The 20603-nt window shown below is 52.8% G+C and overlaps 1 protein-coding gene across 4 annotated transcripts in view; it reads left to right on the top strand.

Annotated features, from left to right (window-relative positions):
• Nucleotides 1-20603, top strand: part of SBNO2 (strawberry notch homolog 2) — a 70861-nt gene that overhangs the window by 20591 nt on the left and 29667 nt on the right. For 3 of the 4 annotated variants that reach the window (XM_080674147.1, XM_080674146.1, XM_080674148.1), the window contains 3 exons: nt 7717-7908; nt 15750-15811; nt 16438-16534. In XM_080674147.1, coding sequence (XP_080530273.1) covers nt 7789-7908; nt 15750-15811; nt 16438-16534 — 279 coding nt within the window. In that variant the 5' untranslated portion in view covers nt 7717-7788. Of the gene's footprint in view, nt 1-7716; nt 7909-9455; nt 9543-15749; nt 15812-16437; nt 16535-20603 lie in introns of those variants that run through there. The other variant, XM_080674149.1, reaches the window with a different exon arrangement.

The raw sequence follows: 20603 nt of genomic DNA, 5'->3' as shown, positions 1-20603 counted from the left end.
TGGCAAGAGTAACGGATCCAGCCCTAGCCAGTTTGGCTCAGTGGATAAAGTGTCGTCCTGCGTACCAAAGGGTCCCGTGTTTGATTCCGGTTAAGGGCGTGTAACTTGGTTGCAGGTTCCTCCCTGGCCTGGGCCCTGGTCGGGGCTCATGCAGGAGGCAACCAATCGATGTGTTTTTCTCACATCGATGTTTCTCTCTGTCTTTCCCTCTCTTTAAAAATCAATGGAAAGATATCCTCAGGTGAGGATAAACAAACAAACAAACATAATCAATGGAAAAATATCCTCGGGTAAGGATAAAAAAAGAGAGAGAGAAATGGGTCCAGTTTCTGTTGATAGGTCTTGGGATTCTTGCTACTGTGATTTGGAGGTCTCTGCCTTTTCCCCAGAGAGGGCACAGAGTCTAGCCCAGCCCGAAGCCAGGAAGGACCTCCTCCTCCTGTAGGACACCGATGCCCTTCAGGCTGGGACAAAGGCCCCTTATGACGTTCCTGGTACCAAGCTGGACAGAAGGAGCCCAAGGAGAGTGCTGACTGCTCAGACCACTCACCTAGGATGAGTGTAACTAGTAGCTGCTCGGGGCTCTCTGAGGAATTGGGTAGAAAGACCTGGCATGCTGGCCAGCCCGAGGGATACCCAACATCAAATAGGGACAGCAGCAAGTGCCAGAAGACTGTCCACTCTCTGCATAGACTCCAGAAGACTGCTCGAGTAGGTGTCAAAGGACCAAGAAGTCAGAACCAGGGGGATTTGGCTTGACATTCATTCAGGGGAAGAAGATCTGGGGTCAGAAGAGACCACAAGCTCAGCATGTCTAAAACTTTCTAAAGACCACAAGTAAGCACAAGACCTAAGTAGGCATTTACCAGAAGAGGATGCCCGCATGAAGATGCTAGGCCTCCTGAAGGCTGCACAACTCTGCTGTGTCCTTATAGCCTCAGAGGCTTCCCTGGAATCTAAGTTGCTTTATAAAGCACCCACCTCACCAAATAGCTGTCAGAACATCATCATTCTGCCTTGCCCTGCATGGGACCATCACAGTGGCCAGCTGGTCTGTCCTGGACAAGTGGATGGGTCTGTGGGCTCACAGTTGGCAGATGCATTGGCTGGAGACAGCCAGCCAAGGTTACCCCTAATAGGTGCCCCGGGAACCTAGCCTGAGGGCCTCCTTTTCTGCATAAGTGTTTGTTTCACCAAATATCAATGGCTGGGTTCTGCTTCCCAGGTGCAGTTTCTCCTAATGGGCCTTCTTTCCCTCCTGGCTGTTTGCCTGTCAGAGGGGTGTGTGTGTGTGTGTGTGTGTGTGTGTGTGTGTGTGTCCTTAGGCATGTACCTGTCCACTGTCCCAGGCTCCTATGCCAATAGCATTGTCCCTGGGGTGGCGTGTGGAGTCACCATGAATGTTCCCCCTTGCTTGTCCCACATGGTCCAGCTCTGCAGCTTTCACTCTTGGGAGTGAAGGCTGGAGTAACAGGCTGTGTGGTTGCCCCCCCACCTGAGTCTCCTTCATTCATTGCTTACTGGTCCTCTGTTCAGCCAGGTGTTCAGGGCCAGGGCCAGGGTATCAGCTGAACAATCTCCCTGCTCAGCCTGGAGAGGAGCTGTGGGGTCCCTGTCCTGCTGGGTGGCCACCTGGTGCCTTGGACTGGAGCATGGGGGAGAGGGGCTTCATGTCTAACAGGTTGGGAGGTTTTGCAAAAGATGGCTGCATTAGTTCAGACACCCTCTGTAGGTGAAGTGTGTGAGTTCCACCCAGGTGGGGGCCCGAGGGGAGTCCTGGGGTCCTGCAGGCTACCTTTCACCACATTGAGTGCAGAACTGGAAGTTCAACCTGTCCTCCTACACTCTCAGATGGGGCTTCCTTGAGGCCCACCTTGTTCTCCTTGTCCCAGATGGATGGGCTTTCCACTCCCACCTGCCCAGCATGTGCATGGGGCTGGGGCCCCTGCCATCTTTGGCATTCCAGGGCTGCCCTGTTCCAGACGCCTCTTGGGGGCTTTGTAGAAATTTGAGGACATACGCTTGGTGCCAACCTGGCCCCAGTCAGTGGAGCTCTTGGTCCCCAGGCATCACAGGATTTGGGCCGAGGGTCAGGGTGGCTCCAGCTGGGGTTTGCCTCCTGTTCCTGTCTAAGTGTCCTGGTACAGCTTTACTGACCACACATTTGGGTGGCTGAAACCACAGAGATTTGTGCTCTGTCAGTTCTAGAGGCAGAAGTCTAAGACCTAGGTGCCACAGAGCCATGCTCGCTCTGAAGGCCTTATGAGAAAATCTTTCCTGCCTCTTCCAGCTTCTGGGTGCTCCAGGTGTCACTTAGCTTGTCGCTCCATCTTGATATGGCTTTACTTCCGTGTGTCTGTGTCCAAATCTGGGGGCGGGGGGGCAAGATACCAGTTTGTATTAGGCTCACTCTGATCCAGCATGACCCCATCTTAACTAATTTCATCTACAAAGACCCAGTTTTCTAATAAGGATCCATTCACAGGTTCCCAGTGGATGTGAGTTTGGTGGATACTGATTGCCCCAGTACACCTCTGCCCCTCCCCCCCACTTCCTCCTGAACCACTTCTCTTCCCAAATCCCCAATCCCCCATTGTTCTCAGCTGGTGTCCATCCCTCTGTTGGCCCTTGAGCCCTGGGGTCTCACCCTGGTCTTGTGTCCTCCCTTTGCTGCCTTGTCCCCATGCATCCGACCCAAGTATTCCTCAGTGGTCAGTAGCTAAGGAATGGGCTCCCAAGGCTTTTGGTAAGGAAAGAGCCACAGCTGTCACATCCTTCAGGACCCTCCCCCACAATCTCCTTTTGTCCTTGGGTCTAGCCCAGTGGTTGGCAAACTCATTAGTCAACAGAGCCAAATATCAACAGTACAACGACTGAAATTTCTTTTGAGAGCCAAATTTTTTAAACTTAAACTTCTTCTAACTCCACTTCTTCAAAATAGACTCGCCCAGGCCGTGTTATTTTGTGGAAGAGCCACACTCAAGGGGCCAAAGAGCCGCATGTGGCTCGTGAGCCACGGTTTGCTGCTCTGTTGACTAATGAGTTTGCCGACCACTGACCTAGACTCTCGATTCCAATAATTACAGGCTGTTGTTGTTCCTTGTGATTAAGCCCCTATCCCAGTGGTCGGCAAACTCGTTAGTCAACAGAGCGGCAAATTGTGGCTCGCGAGCTGCAGTTTGCCGACCATTGGTCTAGCCCATCCATGGAGGTGGCTGTCCAGGTGCGAGTGCCCCATTGGGGGTCCTGGAAGAGCTGAGCTGAGCCCAGGCAGGACCTTAGTACAGAGCTGGTGCCCCCAAGTCAGGCTGCTGATCTCTGCTGGCTTGGCCCCTCTGCCTGCAGCTGCCCATTTCTGCCCCTGACTCCAGCATGCCCTATCTCGTCGGCCCAGCACCTCCATCTAGGAGCAGAGCAACCTCTTCAGGATGTCCCCACTCTTTTTCCTTTTTGGGTCTCTCATTAGGGACTGACCCCAGACTGGGCCTGAACAGTGAGTCAAGGAGAGGGCTCCCTACACCCAGCTCTGTCAACTTCATTGACGGCCCTCCCCCCAGACAGTCCTGGTCTGCCAAGTCAGGCCTAGCCAGGCCTCAGGAACCACTGGGGCCTCTGTCCTAATAGCTGAGCCTCATGGAGCCCTGGCTGCCCCTGCTCCGCTCTGTCTGGATCTCAGGGACCTCACTTGGAGCCTGAGGGAGGGATGGCCGGAATGGCTACTGTCCTATATCCAGCATGTCCCTGCCAGCTACAGATGTTGTTCCAGGGGGACAGCCTTGTCTTGGCCTGGGAGGACACAGAATAGGTAACGAGTGGCTAGCTGGGTCCAGGCACCGGGGGAGAGTCTGGGCAGATGGAGAGTGTTTGGGGGCTGAACCAACAGCTCAGTATGGGGTGAGATCCTTGGCCTGTCCTGGGGCTCAAGCTTTCCCAAACCTTCCACCGCCAATGGTCCTGTCCAGGCCACTGATTCCTTGATCTTTGTCTTCTGTGATGACTCATGAAAACCTGATCTCAAAAGGAAATCCTGTGAACATAAATCATGATGGCGACTGCAGGCCTCTACCTGCCGAGAGCACTGACGCTTCTGTTATGAGACTTGCATCTAAAAATACTCACCAGGCCCCCTGCACACTGGCTCTGATCTTCATGCCCCAAGATCCCACACTGTGCCCCCTGGGGTGGGTGCCCTCTGAGATGTGACATGTTCACACTCAGGGGCTGGGGGCAGGGTCCAGAGCTCAGGACTAAAGAGTGGGGCAGTGGCAGTCAGCAGAGGCCAGAAAGTGAGGGGATGGTACAGCCTGTGTTTGGGGGGACAGGGGAGCAGGAAACCTGAAGCTGTGGAGGCACCAAGACACTGAGAAGTGATGTTGGACCTGGGCGCTGGAGGAAGGGGCACCATACGGATGGCTTCTGGGGGCATGTGGATGGTAGTGGGCACAGTGTCCCTCCTTCCTTCCCAGCCTCCTCTCCCATACCTGGCACCCACTCACCAACTTCCTGTCTCTGTGGGTCTCCCTGTTCTGGACATTTCTCATAAATGGAATCACACACTCTAGCCTTTTGTGTCTGGCTTCTCTCACCAACTCATGTTCCAGGTTCATCCGCATTAGAGTGAGTGTCAGTGCTTCACTCCTTTCTGTGGCTGAGTAATATCCTAGTGCAGCGATTTTTGCCCTTTTCCATCTCATGGCACATTATAAACTAATTGCTAAAATTCTGTGGCACACGAAAAAATCTATTTCTTGCCAATCTGACAAAAAAAATTAATTATAATTTTGATTCATTCACACCGGACAGCTGCTGTTGTGTTGGCTGTTGTAATTATTTTTATTTGACATTCTTTTTTTGTGTGTGTTTTTTTAAATATATATTTTATTGATTTTTTTTACAGAGAGGAAGGGAGAGGGATAGAGAGTTAGAAACATCAGTGAGAGAGAAACATCAATCAGCTGCCTCTTGCACACCCCACTGGGGATGTGCCCGCAACCAAGGTACATGCCCTTGACTGGAATCGAACCCAGGACCCTTCAGTCCGCAGGCCGACGCTCTATCCACTGAGCCAAACCGGTCAGGGCTTTATTTGACATTCTAAGGGAAAAGAGGGCGGTGCCCCTGACTAAACAGTTAGGTATTGCATGTTTTAAAAAAATCTTGTGGCATACCAGTTGAAAATCGGTGTTCTAGTATGTTTGTCTATTTATTAGCTGATGGACTTTTTGGCTGTTGTGAATCATGTCACTATGGACATCTAGGTACAGGTTTTATGTGGACATGAGTCTTCCTTTCTCCTGGGTGGACACCTGGGAACACAATTGCTTAATCTGTGGCGACTAGGTTTAACTGTTTGAGGAACTGCTGATGTCTAAGCAGGCATACCCGCCTGCTGTGTGTTCCATGAGACCATAACTCTGTCTGCGAAAGGAGAGGATGCACATGCTCCCCAGGGTCTTAGCTCCCTGGATCTCCGCCCTTTGGGTCCTGGCTTCCAGTGGAGCCTGGAGCCCTTCGCACAGGTGACAAACCTCTTTCTCTGAAGGAATGTGATGGCTGGACCATGGGTGAAGGAGGACATAGTGCTTGAGCCTTCTAGGGCTGCCAAACAGGTTCCATGGGAGGTTTCTGGGCATGACTGATTCTGGTTCCTGGGATAGGAGCTTCTGGGGCTCTGGAGGGGGCAGGAGGGGCCATGCAGGCCAGTAGGACATGGATGAGGGGTGAGCATGGGGGGGGGGATATGCTGTGGTTGGGAGTCCCTTGGGCACAGTGCAACCTGAGGGCCATCCATGGTGACACCCCCACCCCACATGCTCTTTGGCTGCAGGCTTTGGACAGTGCTTTCCAAGGAAGCAGCCGAGCCCTGTGGTCACAGAGCCCAGAAGCACCCTGTGTAGATTGGGGTCTGCTTTGTTCGGGGATGTGGCTGCTGTAAGGGGGAGCCATGGTAGGGAGATTCTTGGGCCAGGGACATGTCCTGTCCTGAGTCTTTGCTGCAGAGAAGGGACAAGAGTGAGCCAGCCAGTGCCTATGGTCAGCTTTGTGAGCTTTCTCTGTTGAGTAGAGGTGGTTTCCACCTGCCTGCTGTCCCAGGTGCTGGGAGCACACTTTCCTTAAGGTATGTCTCCTGAAGCAAGGCAATTCCTGGGGCCACTGGGTTGCAGAGGCCTCTGGCTCTGCTAAGGGCCTGATGAGCCTTGTCCACAGAGCCCTGGCCAACCAGCCCATTCTCCAGATAAGCAGGTGGAGGCTTCAGGAGCGGGTGCCCTGAGGTGCCCAATTATCCAACCATTCAAGTCTTCAACTTGTCTGCCTGACCCCAGAACTTTTATAAATACCAGCCAAGACCACAATCAGAGTAGGTGTGTGTTCATCGCAGGCAATCCCAGGGCTTCCCACTTGCAGCGTCCAAGCCTGTGTCCCACCAAATCTGGTCTGCGGGAGCCTAGAGGGTGCATTCAGGAGGTGTCTGGCATCTTCCAGGGTCCAGGCCTCGGGGGGGCATGGGAAAGGTTATCCTGCCAGCAGACATGAGCCTGAGCCTGAGGGCGGAGGCTGGAGCAGGGCCGAAGGATGAGGGGTGCACGGCCAGCAGGGTGCAGAACAGCCCGCCCCCCCCCCCCAGGATTGCACAAGCTGCTCTTTCGACTGTGATTACTGGAAGTCCTTAGGATTTCTTCACTCAGGGCTTGGCTGGGAGTGGTGGCTGCCTCCCCTTCCTGCCTGCCTCCCTGGGTGATTAATGTCCTGAGGTGGCCTCTTTCCTGAGGAGCATGCTGGCCTGCTTAGGGTCCCTGCTCATAGTGAGGGGTGGGGCCCAGGGTGGGGGTGCTCAGTCACAGGGCAGGGGGAAGTCATGGGGAGCTAGAGTCACCCCTATGCCTTTTCTTGGCCGGTATGCCTGCCCTAAAGAATGGGGAAATTCTTAGTGGGAACACTGTGTGTCCTTATTCCGAACGAGGACTGGGGGACTCTTCCTGGCTCAGCTCGGCCCTGATTCCCCAGAGATCCTCTGGGAAGCCTCTCCTGGCTACAGAGGGGCAGGGCTGGCCCATGGGCCTGGTGAGCACCCCCAACACAGAGGTGCCAGCTGGTTGGACTCTGCCTCCTAGCCATACGTGCCGGTCACAAAGCCAAGTGCTCAGGGGTCACCCCTCATATCAGAGGTCCCAGAGCTCATGGCTTTCTATGTGGGTATAAAGAGTGCTCTTTAGGGCCCACATATTTGTTATTCGGTGGGCAAGGCTGCCTGAGATGGTGCTGTGACCAGCAGGGAGGGAATGAAGCGGGGTCAGCTGGCCATGCTGAAGAGGCTGCCCTCATCCCAGAGGTCCAGACCCAGTGTCCCCAGGAGGGGGCCCACGGTGGGGCCCCTGTGGGTTTTGAGCATGGAGGCCAAGTGGGGGTTCTGCCCTGGCTTCTGAGGGGCCCCCTCCCCAGAATAGCTGCCGGGGAGAGGCTGGGAACTGAGGGGCATCCCCGGGGGAGCCTCCGCTCATATCCTCCCCATTGAGGTGAGGTAGTCAGGTTGGGTGAGGGTGTGGTGCATGGCCCATGGGGCTCTGCAGCTGAGGCAGAGCCTGGGGGGCGGGGCCTGATCCCTCTGTGAAAGCCCTGCCTAGCTGTCCCTCACCCACTGTCCCTTGTCCCTAGGGAAGGTGTCTTTGCCCACTGAGGTTAGAGGCTGACCTCAGGACATGTTGTGTCTCTCCCCAGGTCATGATGCCTCCACCTTGGAGCAAGAAGCCCAGATAGACGCCCCCGTGGCCCAGGTCGAGGAGCTGCCTGATGCTGGCAGTGGGGTCCACCATGGACAGGGAGTTCCCACAGCATGAAGCCCAGCCAGCTGGCAACATGATGTGCAGCCTATCACCTCTGCAGAGCCCACGGTGTGTGCCCAGCGTCCAGGTGAGCCCGTACCCCCAGCATTGGCCCTGGGGTGGGACACTGCCTTTAGTGGGGAATCCTGTCTGCCACCAAGTTCCTCACTGTGAGCTACTAGATTTCTTCTGCAAGGATCATGACTGGCCCTCGGGGAGCCACCTGGGCCTAGCAGCTACCTTTACTTGTGGGACTGGGACCACTGCAGTGGGTCATGGTTGTTTATTTTTCTTCAATATTTGTTCTTTGTAATTCAATAGACATTATTTTTAAAATATATATTTTTATTGATTTCAGAGGGGGGAGAGAGAAATATCAATGGTGAGAGAGAATCATTGATCGGCTGCCTCCTGCATGCCCCCTACTGGGGATTGAGCCCGCGACCTGGGCATGTGCCCTTGACCAAAATCGAACCTGGGACCTTTCAGTTCGCAGGCTGATGCTCTATCCACTGAGCCAAACCAGCTAGGGCTAGATTTTATTTTATTTTATTTATTTATTTTTAAATATATTTTTATTGATTTCAGAGAGGAAGGGAGAGAGAAGGAGAGAGATAGAAACATCATCGATGAGAGAGAATCATGGATCAGCCGCTTCCTGCACACTCCCTAGTGGGGATCGAGCCCGCGACCTGGGCATGTGCCCTTGACCAGAATCGAACCCAGGACCCTTCGGTCTGCAGGCCAACGCTCTATCCACTGAGTTAAACCGGCCAGGGCTAGACTTTATTTATTTATTTTTTTATTAATTTTTTAAAATTATATATATATTTTATTGATTTTTTACAGAGAGGAAGGGAGAAGGATAGAAAGTTAGAAACATTGATGAGAGAGAAACATTGATCAGCTGCCTCCCGCACACCTCCTTCTGGGGATGTGCCCGCAACCAAGGTACATGCCCCTGACCGGAATCGAACCTGGGACCCTTCAGTCCACAGGCCGACGCTCTATCCACTGAGCCAAACCGGTCAGGGCTAGACTTTATTTCAAGTGGCTTTAGATTTATAGGAAAATTGCACAGAAAGTTTCCATATACCCCTCAACCGCATCCCCTGTTGTCAATGTCTTGGTTAACGAGTGAGTTACTTTTTTGCAACAAAGAAGCCAATGTATATACACTGAGTGGCCAGATTATTATGATCTCTGAAAGCATAATAATCTGGCCACTCAGTGTATATCCTATATAATAAAAGGCTAATATGCAAATTGTCCCCTCGACCAGGAGTTCGACCAGCAGGCAGGCCGGCCAACCGCCCATGTCCCCTCCCCCTGGCCGGGCTGGCTGGACCCCACCCATGCATGAATTCATGCACCAGGCCTCATATACATACATACATACATACATATATATATATATATATATATATACACACACACACACACACACACACACACACACACACTGAGTGGCCAGATTATTATGTGTTCAGAGATCATATTAATCTGGCCATTCAGTGTGTGTGTATGTGTGTGTGTGTGTGTGTGTGTGTATATATATATATATATATATATATATACATTTTTTTTTTTTAATATATTTTATTGATTTTTTTTTTACAGAGAGGAAGGGAGAAGGATAGAGAGTAAGAAACATCGATGGGAGAGAAACATCGATCAGCTGCCTCCTGCACACCTCCCAGTGGGTATGTGCCCACAACCAAGGTACATGCCCTTGACCGGAATCGAACCCGGGACCCTTCAGTCCGCAGGTCGACGCTCTATCCACTGAGCCAAACCGGTTAGAGGAGCCGTGGGCAAACTATGGCCCGCGGTCTGGATCCGGCCCGTTCGGCTGTTCTATCCGGCCCGCGGAGCCGAAAGAGCGGAGGGTTCTCTTGCTCTCCCCTCCGCTCCTTTACTTTGAATTTATATTAGTTCACACAAACACTCCATCCATGTTTTTGTTCTGGCCCTCCGGTCCAGTTTAAGAACCCATTGTGGGGGGGCGGGGCAAGAAAAAAAAAAAAAAAGAACCCATTGTGGCCCTCGAGTCAAAAAGTTTGCCCATCCCTGGGTTAGGGCATCAGTGTATATTTTTAATATATTTTTTATTAGTTTCAGAGATGTAGGGAGAGGGAGAGAGAGAGATAGAAACATCAATGATGAGAGGGAATCATTGATTGGCTGCCTCCTGCATGCCCCCTACTGGGGATTGAGCCCGCAACCCGGGCATATGCCCTTGACCTGAATCGAACCCAGGACCCTTCAGTCCACAGGCCGACACTTTATCCACTGAGCCAAACCGACTAGGGCCAAAGAAGCCAATATTGACCATGTTGTTATCCACTGAAGTCCACAGTGGACATCACGGTTCTCTCTTGGACACTCTATATGTTTGTTCACATGTATAGTGAACCACCATTACAGCATCATACAGAGTAGTGTCACTGTCCTAAAACCCTCTGTGCTCTGCCTGAGTATCCCTCCCCAACCTTGGCATCCTTCTTAGAAGAACCGCAAGTCTATGATCTGAGCCTGAGTGGTTTTTTTTGTTTGTTTTTTCAGAATGTCCTAGAGTTGAGATCATATAGTATGCAGGCTTTTCAGATTGGCTTCCTTCACTCAGTAATATGCATTTGAGGATCTTCCATGTCTTTTCATGGCTCCATAGCTCATTCTTTTTAGTGCTGAGCAATGTCCTGTAGTCTGGATGGACCACAGTTTTATCCATCACCTCCTGAAGGGTGTCTTGGTTGCTCCCAGCTTTTAACAACTGCAGTCTATATATATAAAAGCCTAATAAGCAAATTGTTTGACCGGGAGTTTGATCGGGAATTCAACCGCTCGCTGTGACGGGTGATGCGGCGCTGGCGGTGGGCGGCAGTGGTGGCGCTGCCAGTCCCGATGGGCCCCGACAAGAGCAGGACCGTGGCAGGATGGTAGAGCAGGTGAGTGGGTGGTGCCAGGCCAAGGTGGGTGCAAGCGGGGGCTCAATCGCCCTGCCAATTGCCACACAGATGGCAACCAGCAGCGGTGGGCGGGGCTGCCGCCCAGCTCCCAGGTGCTGAAGGAGCCAGGCGGGGGGCCGGCCCCCAATCACCTGCCCTGCAGGTGGGATGATGGAACAGGTGAGGGGGCGGTGCCAGCCTGAGGGAGATCCCACCCGTGCATGAATTCATGCACCAGGCCTCTAGTAAGTAACTTAAGTAACAAAACCACTACAGGTGCCAGCCTAAGTAACAAAACCATCACAGGTGTTGGGCTCTCATGTCACAGAGGCACAAGTGGCCCCAGGAGAAGGGTCCAGAATTCTCCAGCAAGTCAGGCCTGGCATTTCCTTTCCTGGGTGGAAGCAGAGCTCCTCTTCCACTGTAGAAAGAAAAACTGCATTTTTCGCCCTAGCTGGCTTGGCTCAGTGGATAGTGTGTCAGCCTGTAGACATCCCAGGTTTGATTCCGGTCAAGGGCATGATCCCCAATGGGGGTTGTGCAGGAGGCAGCTGATCAATGGTTCTCTCTCACCATTGATGTTTCTATCTCTCCTTCTCCCTTCCTCTCTGAAATCAATAAAAATGTATTTAAAAAACATCAACAACAACAAAGCTGCATTTCTCAGTGGGGAGACTGGTGAGGAGAATAGGTGTGGTGCTGAGTGGCAGAGAACAGCCTGAGAAGCAGCAGGGATGGGCAGAAGCTAGGTGGGCAGAGGAAGCAAGATTCAACCTCAAGGTTAAGAGGAGCCAGGAAATGGGCCTCAGATCAGATGGAGCTCAGGTTCCAGTGCTGGAAACCACTGGGAGGCATCAGGCCCATAACCGGAGCATCAGAAAGGGCTGGGAGGACTCAGACCCTGAATTCCCTCCAAGCTCAGCTGTGCCCACATGATGTCTTAACATGACAGGGCATGGAATCCGAACTTACTCAGAGTTGGCCTTGAACACTGGGCAGGCAGTGAGTTGATATGCCACCTGCAGCTCAAAGCCTAGCTGAGGTCCAGCAGGGCCTCTGCAGGGTCCAGGTCGCACCATGAGCTGGTATAGCCTCCTCTCTCCTTCCTATTGAAGCTGTGTCCACATGTCCCCTGACCCTCCTGAGCCTCTGCTCATGTTGTCATAGCTGATACCTTCCCATTCCTCCTTTGATCCCCTTCACTGTCCCTTCGTGCCGCCCCATGAGTGGCATTGTGCCTGTTTCTTAGGCTCAGAGCACAGACTTGCTGTTCTAACACACAGGATTCTTCCTTCTCAGCATCTCATAATTTGCTTAATTATTTCCGTAGTGTTGGGCCTTTGAAGTGGTTCCAATTTTCTGTTAGTATATATAGCGCCCTGTGTTTTCCTTCCCCTCCTCGATTTGTCCCACAGCTGTTTCTGGAATACAATTCCTGGGTCAGAATGTGCACTGACTGGGTAACCGAGGACAGAAATGTGGGTTCTTGCCATGTCCCCTTTATGGTGACTCAGGAAGCCAGCAGAAGGCCAGGATATGAGCTTTGCCTGAACAGCCTGTGAGGACCTGAGGGGTTCAGAAACTGGCATATAGGGCAGGTATAGGGACCATGGTGCAAGGAAGGTACCAGTCGAGCCCTGGCTTTGGATCTGGGCTCCCCTCTGGGCAGTCAGATCTGTCTGACCAAGGCTGGGCCACCCCTCCCCAGGCTGTGCACTCAGCCTGTTCCTCTGGGGCCACCAATTATGGGGGTTGCCCCTCAGGCCACATCAGGTCTGGCCAGGGAGCTACCGGCACACACTGTAGCCTGTGCAGTCTTCGAGTTTGCGAGAGTCAGAGTGGGCGACATGCTTCTTCTGCCTCCTAGCTGGGTGGAACCAAGCTCAGGAAGGGGAAGCAGAGTGGACCAGGTGAGAGGTGGAGCTGGCCCCAGGATATTCAGTGTCACTAAAGTAGCCAGATTTAGCAAATAAAAACACAGCTGTCCAGTGAAATTTATTTCACATAAACACATAATTTTTATTGTGTGTGTCTCATGTAATACTTCACACTCAAAATCACTTACTTGTTGCTTGTCAGAAATTCCAGTTTTACTAGATGTCCTATATTTTATCTGCCTCCCTGGCAGGAGTTATATCTTCCTAGTCAGCTTATAGATGGCCTGGGCAGCTAGGGCTAATGACCCAGGGCCTGCCCCTCCCCAGGAGAGGGCTAGCCTCTGTCCACAGATGGAGAATCCCCAGGCAGGCTCTGAATGGCTAGTGTCAGGTGCCTGTCTCTGGACCAGTCACATCCCAGGGCCTGCCCTCAGAAGGCGGAGCCACCATTTCTGGCTGCACTGGAAAATCCCATGGAAGCCTGATTGGCCGATTTGTGGTGCTACCTCTGGGGTTGAAACTGGGTTGTTGCCCCTTTTTTTCATTCAATTATTTATTTATTTTTAATCCTCACCTGAGGATATTTTTTCCATTGATTTCTAGAGAGAGTGGAAGGAAGCGGGGAGGGGGAGAGAGAGAGAGAGAAATTATGAGAAAAGACACATCGATTGGTTGCCTCTCGAATGGGCCCCTACCAGGGCTGGGGAACCTGCAGCCAAGGTACATGCCCCTGACTGGGAATGGAACCAGACTCCAACCACTGAGCAAACCAGCCAGGGCAGTTTTGTATGTTCTTTAATTGATTTTTTTTAGAGAGAGAGGGAGAGAAACATCCACGTGAGACAGAAACATCAATTGGTTGTCTCCCATATGCGTCCTGACTGGGGGGATTGAACCTGCAACCTAGGTATGTGCCCTGATGGGGAATCGAACCCCCAACCTTTTGGTGTATGGGACGACATTCCAATCAACTGAGCCATCCGACCTGGGCCAAATTGGGTTGTTCTTGATTGGCAGCCTTACTAGAGCGGAGTACTGGGGAGGAGGTAGAGGTTGCTGGGTAGACAAAACCAGGAGTGACCCCTACCATCCTGCCTTCCCTGCTGAGGCCTTGAGTGCCTCGAGAACCAAGGGGTCCCCTGGCCCAGGAACTCCACCAGGCTCCCCAGACCTGATCTAGGTGTAGGCAGAGCAGATTGGGGAATGAACAACCCCCTCGGTCCTCCCCACCCCAAACACCCACAGCCCCCAGGCCAGCTGTGCCCCTTGTGAGCCCATAGTTTAGGCACCCACTCCCTGGACTGGCCTGGCTGAGGTGCTGTCTGTCCACACACCCTGAGACTGTTTATGCTAGTTCATCTAAGGAGGCTGAGCCTGGTCTGGAGTAGAATGTTCAAGAAGTGCCTGTGACCTTGGGAAGTTCATGTCCCTCTGGAGCTGGATTTCTCTTCAAATAGGGCCACAGGAGTTAAGTGACCCTGCACCAGGGCCCTAGGGAGAAGTAGGGTTCCTGGGGGGACCCCCATCCTCTCCAGGCCACAGCATGGCTTCCTTCTGGAGGCTTCCACAGCGGATTCATTGTAAGAGTGTTTGTACTATTGGTATTCATGCTGGGGACAGGCCTTGTGCTTCTTTTTCCCCAAATTTTTTATTTATTTTTATTTTGCAGCCTGTGCAAAAACAGAATGGGCAGGCCAACCGGGGCCTCTGCCAGTCAATAATGTCTCAACGTGTCTCTCTCCCCTTCTTCCTTGCATTGATTCTCTGGGACTGGACATCTGGACACTGGAAGGCCCCTTCAGGGGTGGGGCGTAGTGATGGGAATTCATGGCTGGCTCCCCCCTTGGCATGGAGGGGGCACAGGAGAATAGCGCTGTGGTGGTTTCAGACATCAGGGCTGATTCTGGGCCAGATTTGGGTCAGGGTCTCAGAGAGGGAGGCACGGAGGCCTAGGGAGTTGCATCCAGCCACTTTACTAAGGACCAGGACCTGTGTGGGCCAGGTGGTGGGAGGCTGCCGTCTGCTGGGCTCCTGCCTTGGACTTGCCATCCAGCTGGGCCAGCTGGGACCACTGGAGACCTGACTGCAGCCAGTAGGCCTCTCCCCAGGGAACAGCTTTCCTGATGGGGTCCTATGTGGGCTTTATTGCTGGTGAAGCTGTGGCTTGTTTTAGGGGAGGGGACTCCTGCCCAATTGACCTGTGTGTCAGTGTAGGACATGCCACTTCCATTGTACAGAGGGGCTGGCGTGTTCACGGTCCCACACTTTCAAGCTAGTCCTGTCAAATTCCAGTGCAAGGCCTCTTATATACCCATTGACCTCAGGCTCACTCTTCCTCACTGGTGTTTCCCAAAGCAGGTTCCTTGGAACCCCTACTCATATGCTCTTAGACCAGACAGAGTTGACTGATGCTGGTAGCTCCCTTGGCCCATGGGAACTCTGAGGAGCTCTGAGAAGTGTGACCCCCCGCCCCCCAACTTGACTAGGAGAGGTTTGACCATGAGGGTCTTGCTATGGCAGGGGCCAGTTCATGGTGCTGTGGGAGCCCCTTGCCCTGGCCTTGGCCCCCACCCCTCTGAGAAGTCCTATCTCTCTGGGTAGGCCACACATCTTCCCTATGGGGCCTGGCCCTGCAGGGACTTGAACTATCTCGCTTTGCATCTGGTCTTATCCTTCCCTTTGTAGAATGCGGGTAGGGAGCCTCCAAGCAGGGTGTTGGATCACCAACACACAAGTTGTTAAATACAGTTTCCTAGGCCCCAGGCCTGGGTGTCAGACCTTGGGCAGCTGGCAGTCTTGGCTCCCCAGGCCTCTGGGATTCTGGGACCACACCCACCCATCCCACCTGGTCCTGTACATGTATTGATCAATACCTTCATCTTTGCTGCAGCCGTCTCAATGGGTTCTCCCATGCATGTGGGGAAACTGAGACATACAGCGGCTAAATGAGGCCCAGGTGACCCAGCTAGGGGCCAAGGGTGGGCTCATACCCTGACCTTAGAGCCCCTGACTCTGGACCACTGGAACCCTACCCAGTGAGTGAGGCAGGTTCCCTCTTCTGCCATCCCCTCTGGTCCCCTTATAATGCACTTGTTCTTTTGCAGAGCGCCATGCTACAATACCCGTGGTGGAACACCCAATATGCAGTCTTCTCCAGTGAAAGCCAGTAAGTTCCACAGCCCGGGTCTCAGCCAGCCCCACCACATTCCATAACCACATCTCCCTCAGGGGCTTCCCTCTGCCTTCCTCTTCTGTAGCGATGAATTAAACAAAACTAGAACTCGTAGCCGGGGGGCTTCAACCTCCTGCCAAGTGGGCTATGAACCTGGTCTTGGCTGCTTAGAAGCAGTTGAGATCAACCAGCTATGATTTGTCTTAGTGAGAACCCACCAGGGAAAAGGGCAGAGGTAGTGGGGATGAGCAAGGGCGGGCTCCACTGTGGGAGGTGACAACAGGTGAGGAGGGTGAGACACTTTGGGGGCAAAAAGAACCAGCATGCATCTTCTTCCAGAGGGCAACAGGGGCTGGGTTTTGTAGGGCATATAGGAGTTTGCAGGGGAGCATGCCTGGAACCAGGCCAAGGAATGGCGGATGCCAAAGCCTCGAGGCACATGTAGCTGGACCCTCTTTTTCTGGGACATGGATGCTTGGGCCCCTCCTCTGAGCTGAGTTTCTGAGAGACCAGAGTTCTTCCTGTTGGTGGGTAGCCCCACTCATGTTCTGCACTCAAAGTGGGGAGGACAGTGCCCCTACCACACCCTATAGCTCACCTTCTTTCCTGTCTCTCTCCAGCCCTTACATGAACATTGTGGGCCAATCCTGCACAGACACCAGCTACAGCCCAATGGCCGCCACCCCCAGCTTCCTGCCAAAGAGTGACTTTCCTCAGGTAGGAGACTCAAGTTCGAGCAGCCTGTCAAGCCCTCAGTGGCCCAGTGCCTACCCACGGGATCCCTGCTGCATCTCAGGTCGGCACCAACAACCTCTCCTGAGCCACGTGCCATGTGGAAATACAGCTTATTTTGGGGAATAGCAATGCCCCTTGGCCCTGCCAGCCTGAACTACAGCCCCACTGTTCTGTCTGGCAGAGGCAGTTTCACCACAGTAGAGAGCTGGGTCAGAGGTCATGTAACGGAGGATGGGGGCTGTCCCCATCGCTCCTTTGCTCACATCCCGTGTATGGGTGGTGGGGCAGCCTTTTAGAACTCCTGATTTGCTTTCCCCAAACCTCGGTGCCTTCTTCCTTCTCCTAGCGTAGGCCCTATGTTCACCTTAGCGCCTAGGGGAGGATCCTCTGTCCCTGTGCCCCCAGGCAAGAGCGGTGCCCATCAGGTGCAAACACCACAGTGAGTGTCTGTGCCCTCAAACCTAGCGGCCATTTGAAAACATGACACACACCAGTCGAAGGAAGATAACGTTTGATTTATTCTCTCGGGGGACATGGGGGCAGCTCGGCTCCCAAGGAATCAGGCAGACCCTGCCTTCCTGGCCTCACCAGTATTTTTGCATAGCGCCCCATCTCTTCATGGCAGCTCTGGAAAACTGAGCTCCATGGAGATGATTCTCGGGAAGAAGCCCACCCTCAGTCTAATGCTGGCACCTTTGCTCGAACGTGATTACCTGGGACCGCCGAGGCCTTGGCACTGCATTTCCCTGGGAAACTTCAAATACTCCGTGAGCCTGTTCTTTGTGGCAGGGGCCTTGGCATATGGTTTGGGAACCACCCAGTTGTGAGGGTACTGAGGCCAATCAGGGAGGGAGGGGGCAGCAGCCGCTCAGCTCCCAGCCTCAGTCTCCCCCTGTGAAGTGGGGGATGTGAGGACAGGCTGTGGAGGGATGCAGCATAAATCAGTCAGTTAAAACCCACTGGGCTTGCTTGGATCCAGACAGGCCATTTATCCGGCTTGCACCCACTGGAGCCAGCCGTTCTCCACACTCAAGGCTTCAGCAGGACCGGGCAGAGAGCTGGACTGGGGGGGTCTGTACTGTGATAACCAGTGTCCCCCCTCAAATCCACATCCACCTGGATCCTCAAAATGGGTCCTTCTTTGGAACTAGGGTCTTTGTAGGAGTAATTAGCTGAAAGTGGAGTTGAGAGGATGCTGGTTATCTCAGCCGGCCCTAAACCTGGCGAGTCCTTAGGGAGACAGAAGAGGAGACACAGAGGACAAAAGCATGTGACCATAGAGGCAGAGACTGGACCATGTGGCCAGAACCAAGGACACCGGGAGTAGGAGAGGCAGGAGGGACCCTCCTGGGATGTTTGCCCTCCACGGCTGTAGGAGCAAGTGTCTGCTCTTTTTTTTTTTTTTTTTTTTAATATTTTTATTGATTTCAGAGAGAAACGGAGAGCGAAAGAGAGAAACATCAATGATGAGAGAATCATTGATCGGCTGCCTCCTGCAGGCCCCCTACTAGGGACCGAGCCCACAACCCAGGCATGTGCCCTTGACTGGAATCGAAACTGGGACCCTTCAGTCCGCAAGCCGATGCTCTGTCCACTGAGCCAAACCAGCTAGGGCAAGTGTCCTTTAAGCTGCCCCTTGGTGACCCTTGTGGCCACCCAGGAAAAGATGAGGCTGGGCCTCATGGAGATGGGAGCACAGGGTTACCTGCCCCTTGGGGGCCTGCAGAAGGAATTTGGGCCCCCAAGTATCCCAGGATAAAGGCAGTGATGACAGAGATGAGAGGCCCTCTGGACATGGCCCTCCAATCTTTCCAGGTGGGTTCGAAGTTTCTTCCTTCAACTCTGGAGCATGAGGACACCCTGGGCCTCCAGTTTAGCAAGTGCCATTGCACAACCTTGGGAGGTGCCATTGTCCAGTGGGTTCAACCTCTCAGGGTGCTCTGGCTGTCATCTCAAGACCCTCCCCCATTTTCTGTGTCTCTGCGTGTTGGCTTGTCCTGCAGAGCTGGTGACCTTCTCAGAGCTCTGATTAAGTTCCTCTCCACTCGTCTCAGACATGACTCCATATCCAGACTAGATATTTCCTGATGCTGTTTCCCCATCTGGGGCATCACCTGACATGTGAAGGAGGAAACTGAGGCTTGAGGTGTGCAGAGTCCACGGCCCTTGGAAGCCTCCCAACCCTTGTGGCCACCCACCAGGCCTTACTCCCCCATCTCTCTGTCTAATGCATTCAGCTCCCACCACCTCCCCTGCTTTGCCAAGAAATAGCGCGGTTTCTCAGCATAGAACCCCTTGGGACACCACAGCCGCCTTTCCTAGCACTCAGAGTTCATGTATCCATCCCACAGACGTTTATTGAGCGCCTGCTGAACACATAGCGCCCTGTCGCCCACCCCAGTCTCCTTGTTAGGGCACCTTGGACCCAGTTCTCCCTTTTAAAGCAGCAGAACTGCCCTGGCCCGATGGCTCAGTTGGTTGGAGCATCGTCCAGTGCACCAAAAGATTGCGTGTTCGATTCCTAGTCAGGGCACATACCCAGGTTGCAGATTCTATCCCCGATTGGAGTGCGTACAGGAGGCAACCGATCATGGGAGGTAACCAATCAGTGTTTCTCTCTTACATCAATGTTTCTGTCTCTCTCCTCCTTCCTGTCTCTAAAATCAACTAAAAAAACAACAACACCAAAACAAACTAACAAAAAAGACACCATATCACCCAGCCAGCGTAGTGGCTTAGTGGTTGAGCATTGACCTATGAACCAGGAGGGTTTCGAGCTCAATCCCCGGCAGGGGGCGTGCAGGAAGCAGCCGATCGATGTTTCTCTATCATCATTGATGTTTCTTTCTCTCTCCCTCTCCCTTCCTCTCTGAAATCAGTAAAAAAACATTATATATATATATATATATATATATATATATATATATATATATTTTAAAAAAAAACAACAAACACCAGATCTTTGGGTGAGGATTTAAATGAATAAATAAGGAAAGCAGACCCTTCCTCCAGCAAAATCTCACCCCAGTGCTGAGTGTGGGATCAGACAAAAATGAAATCAGAGTTTGCTCAGGGTAAGGGGTCCTGAGGCCCTGTTGGTCAGCTTCCTGTACCTCCCACATGACCCCCATGATCCCCAGGCCTGTGATTCGAGCCAGGAAGAAGTCCAGATGGAGCCTAGTATTCGAAGCCCTTTATAGCCCACCACAAGCACCTTCTGCTCCTGATCCAGACTGTGACATCAGCATGGTGGCTGGCTTGGAGACAGCTCCAAATATGTCCCCATCCCGGTCCTGGGACTGTGGACATGTCTCCTCATATGGCAGAGGGACTTTACAGATGAGATTAAGTCAAGGATCCTGACATAGGATTGAGCCTGGGTTACCCAAGGGGTCCAGGACCCTCCCTTCTGAGGTACCTGGGCCTCTGTCTGGGCCCCTGGAGGAAGCTTAGTGCTAGAAAGTTTCTCTGTGTCTGCCCCCTGGCCAAGCCAAGTGCTCCTCAGACCCTTCGGACCCTCTGACACCCAGCTCTTTTTTCTTTTAAGATTTTGAAATTGACTTGATTTTTAGGGAGAGAGAAAGAGAAACATCGATATGAAAGCAAAACATCGATCCGATGCCTCCTGTATGTCCCGTACTAAGGATTGAGCCCACAACCGGGCATGTGCCCTGACAGGAAATCGAACTGGCAGCCTTTTGGTGCATGGGATGACCCCCAACCAACTGAGCAACAATGGCAGGGCAGACACCTGGCCTCTAAAACTCTGTTTATACAGTTTGTTTTAGAGTCCCTGACAAGGGAGCTGGGGGGAGCCCAAAAGAAAGAAAGAATGCATTGCACTGAGTGGGTGTATTAGAATGCAACCCCAAAGATGTCCCCATCCTGGTCCCTGCACCTGTGGATATTACTTTGCAGATGGGATTAAGTCTAGGACCCCGAGATGGAGACAACCTGGATTCCCCATGGGGCCCAGTGTCCTTATAGGGTCCTCATACGAGGGAGGTAAGAGGGTCAGAGTCAGAGAGATGGAAGAGGCTGTGCTGCTGGC

Source organism: Plecotus auritus, assembly GCF_963455305.1.
Source record: "Plecotus auritus genome assembly, chromosome: 6".
NCBI classification, from domain to species: domain Eukaryota; kingdom Metazoa; phylum Chordata; class Mammalia; order Chiroptera; family Vespertilionidae; genus Plecotus; species Plecotus auritus.
This window is presented reverse-complemented; position numbering and strand designations above follow the sequence as displayed.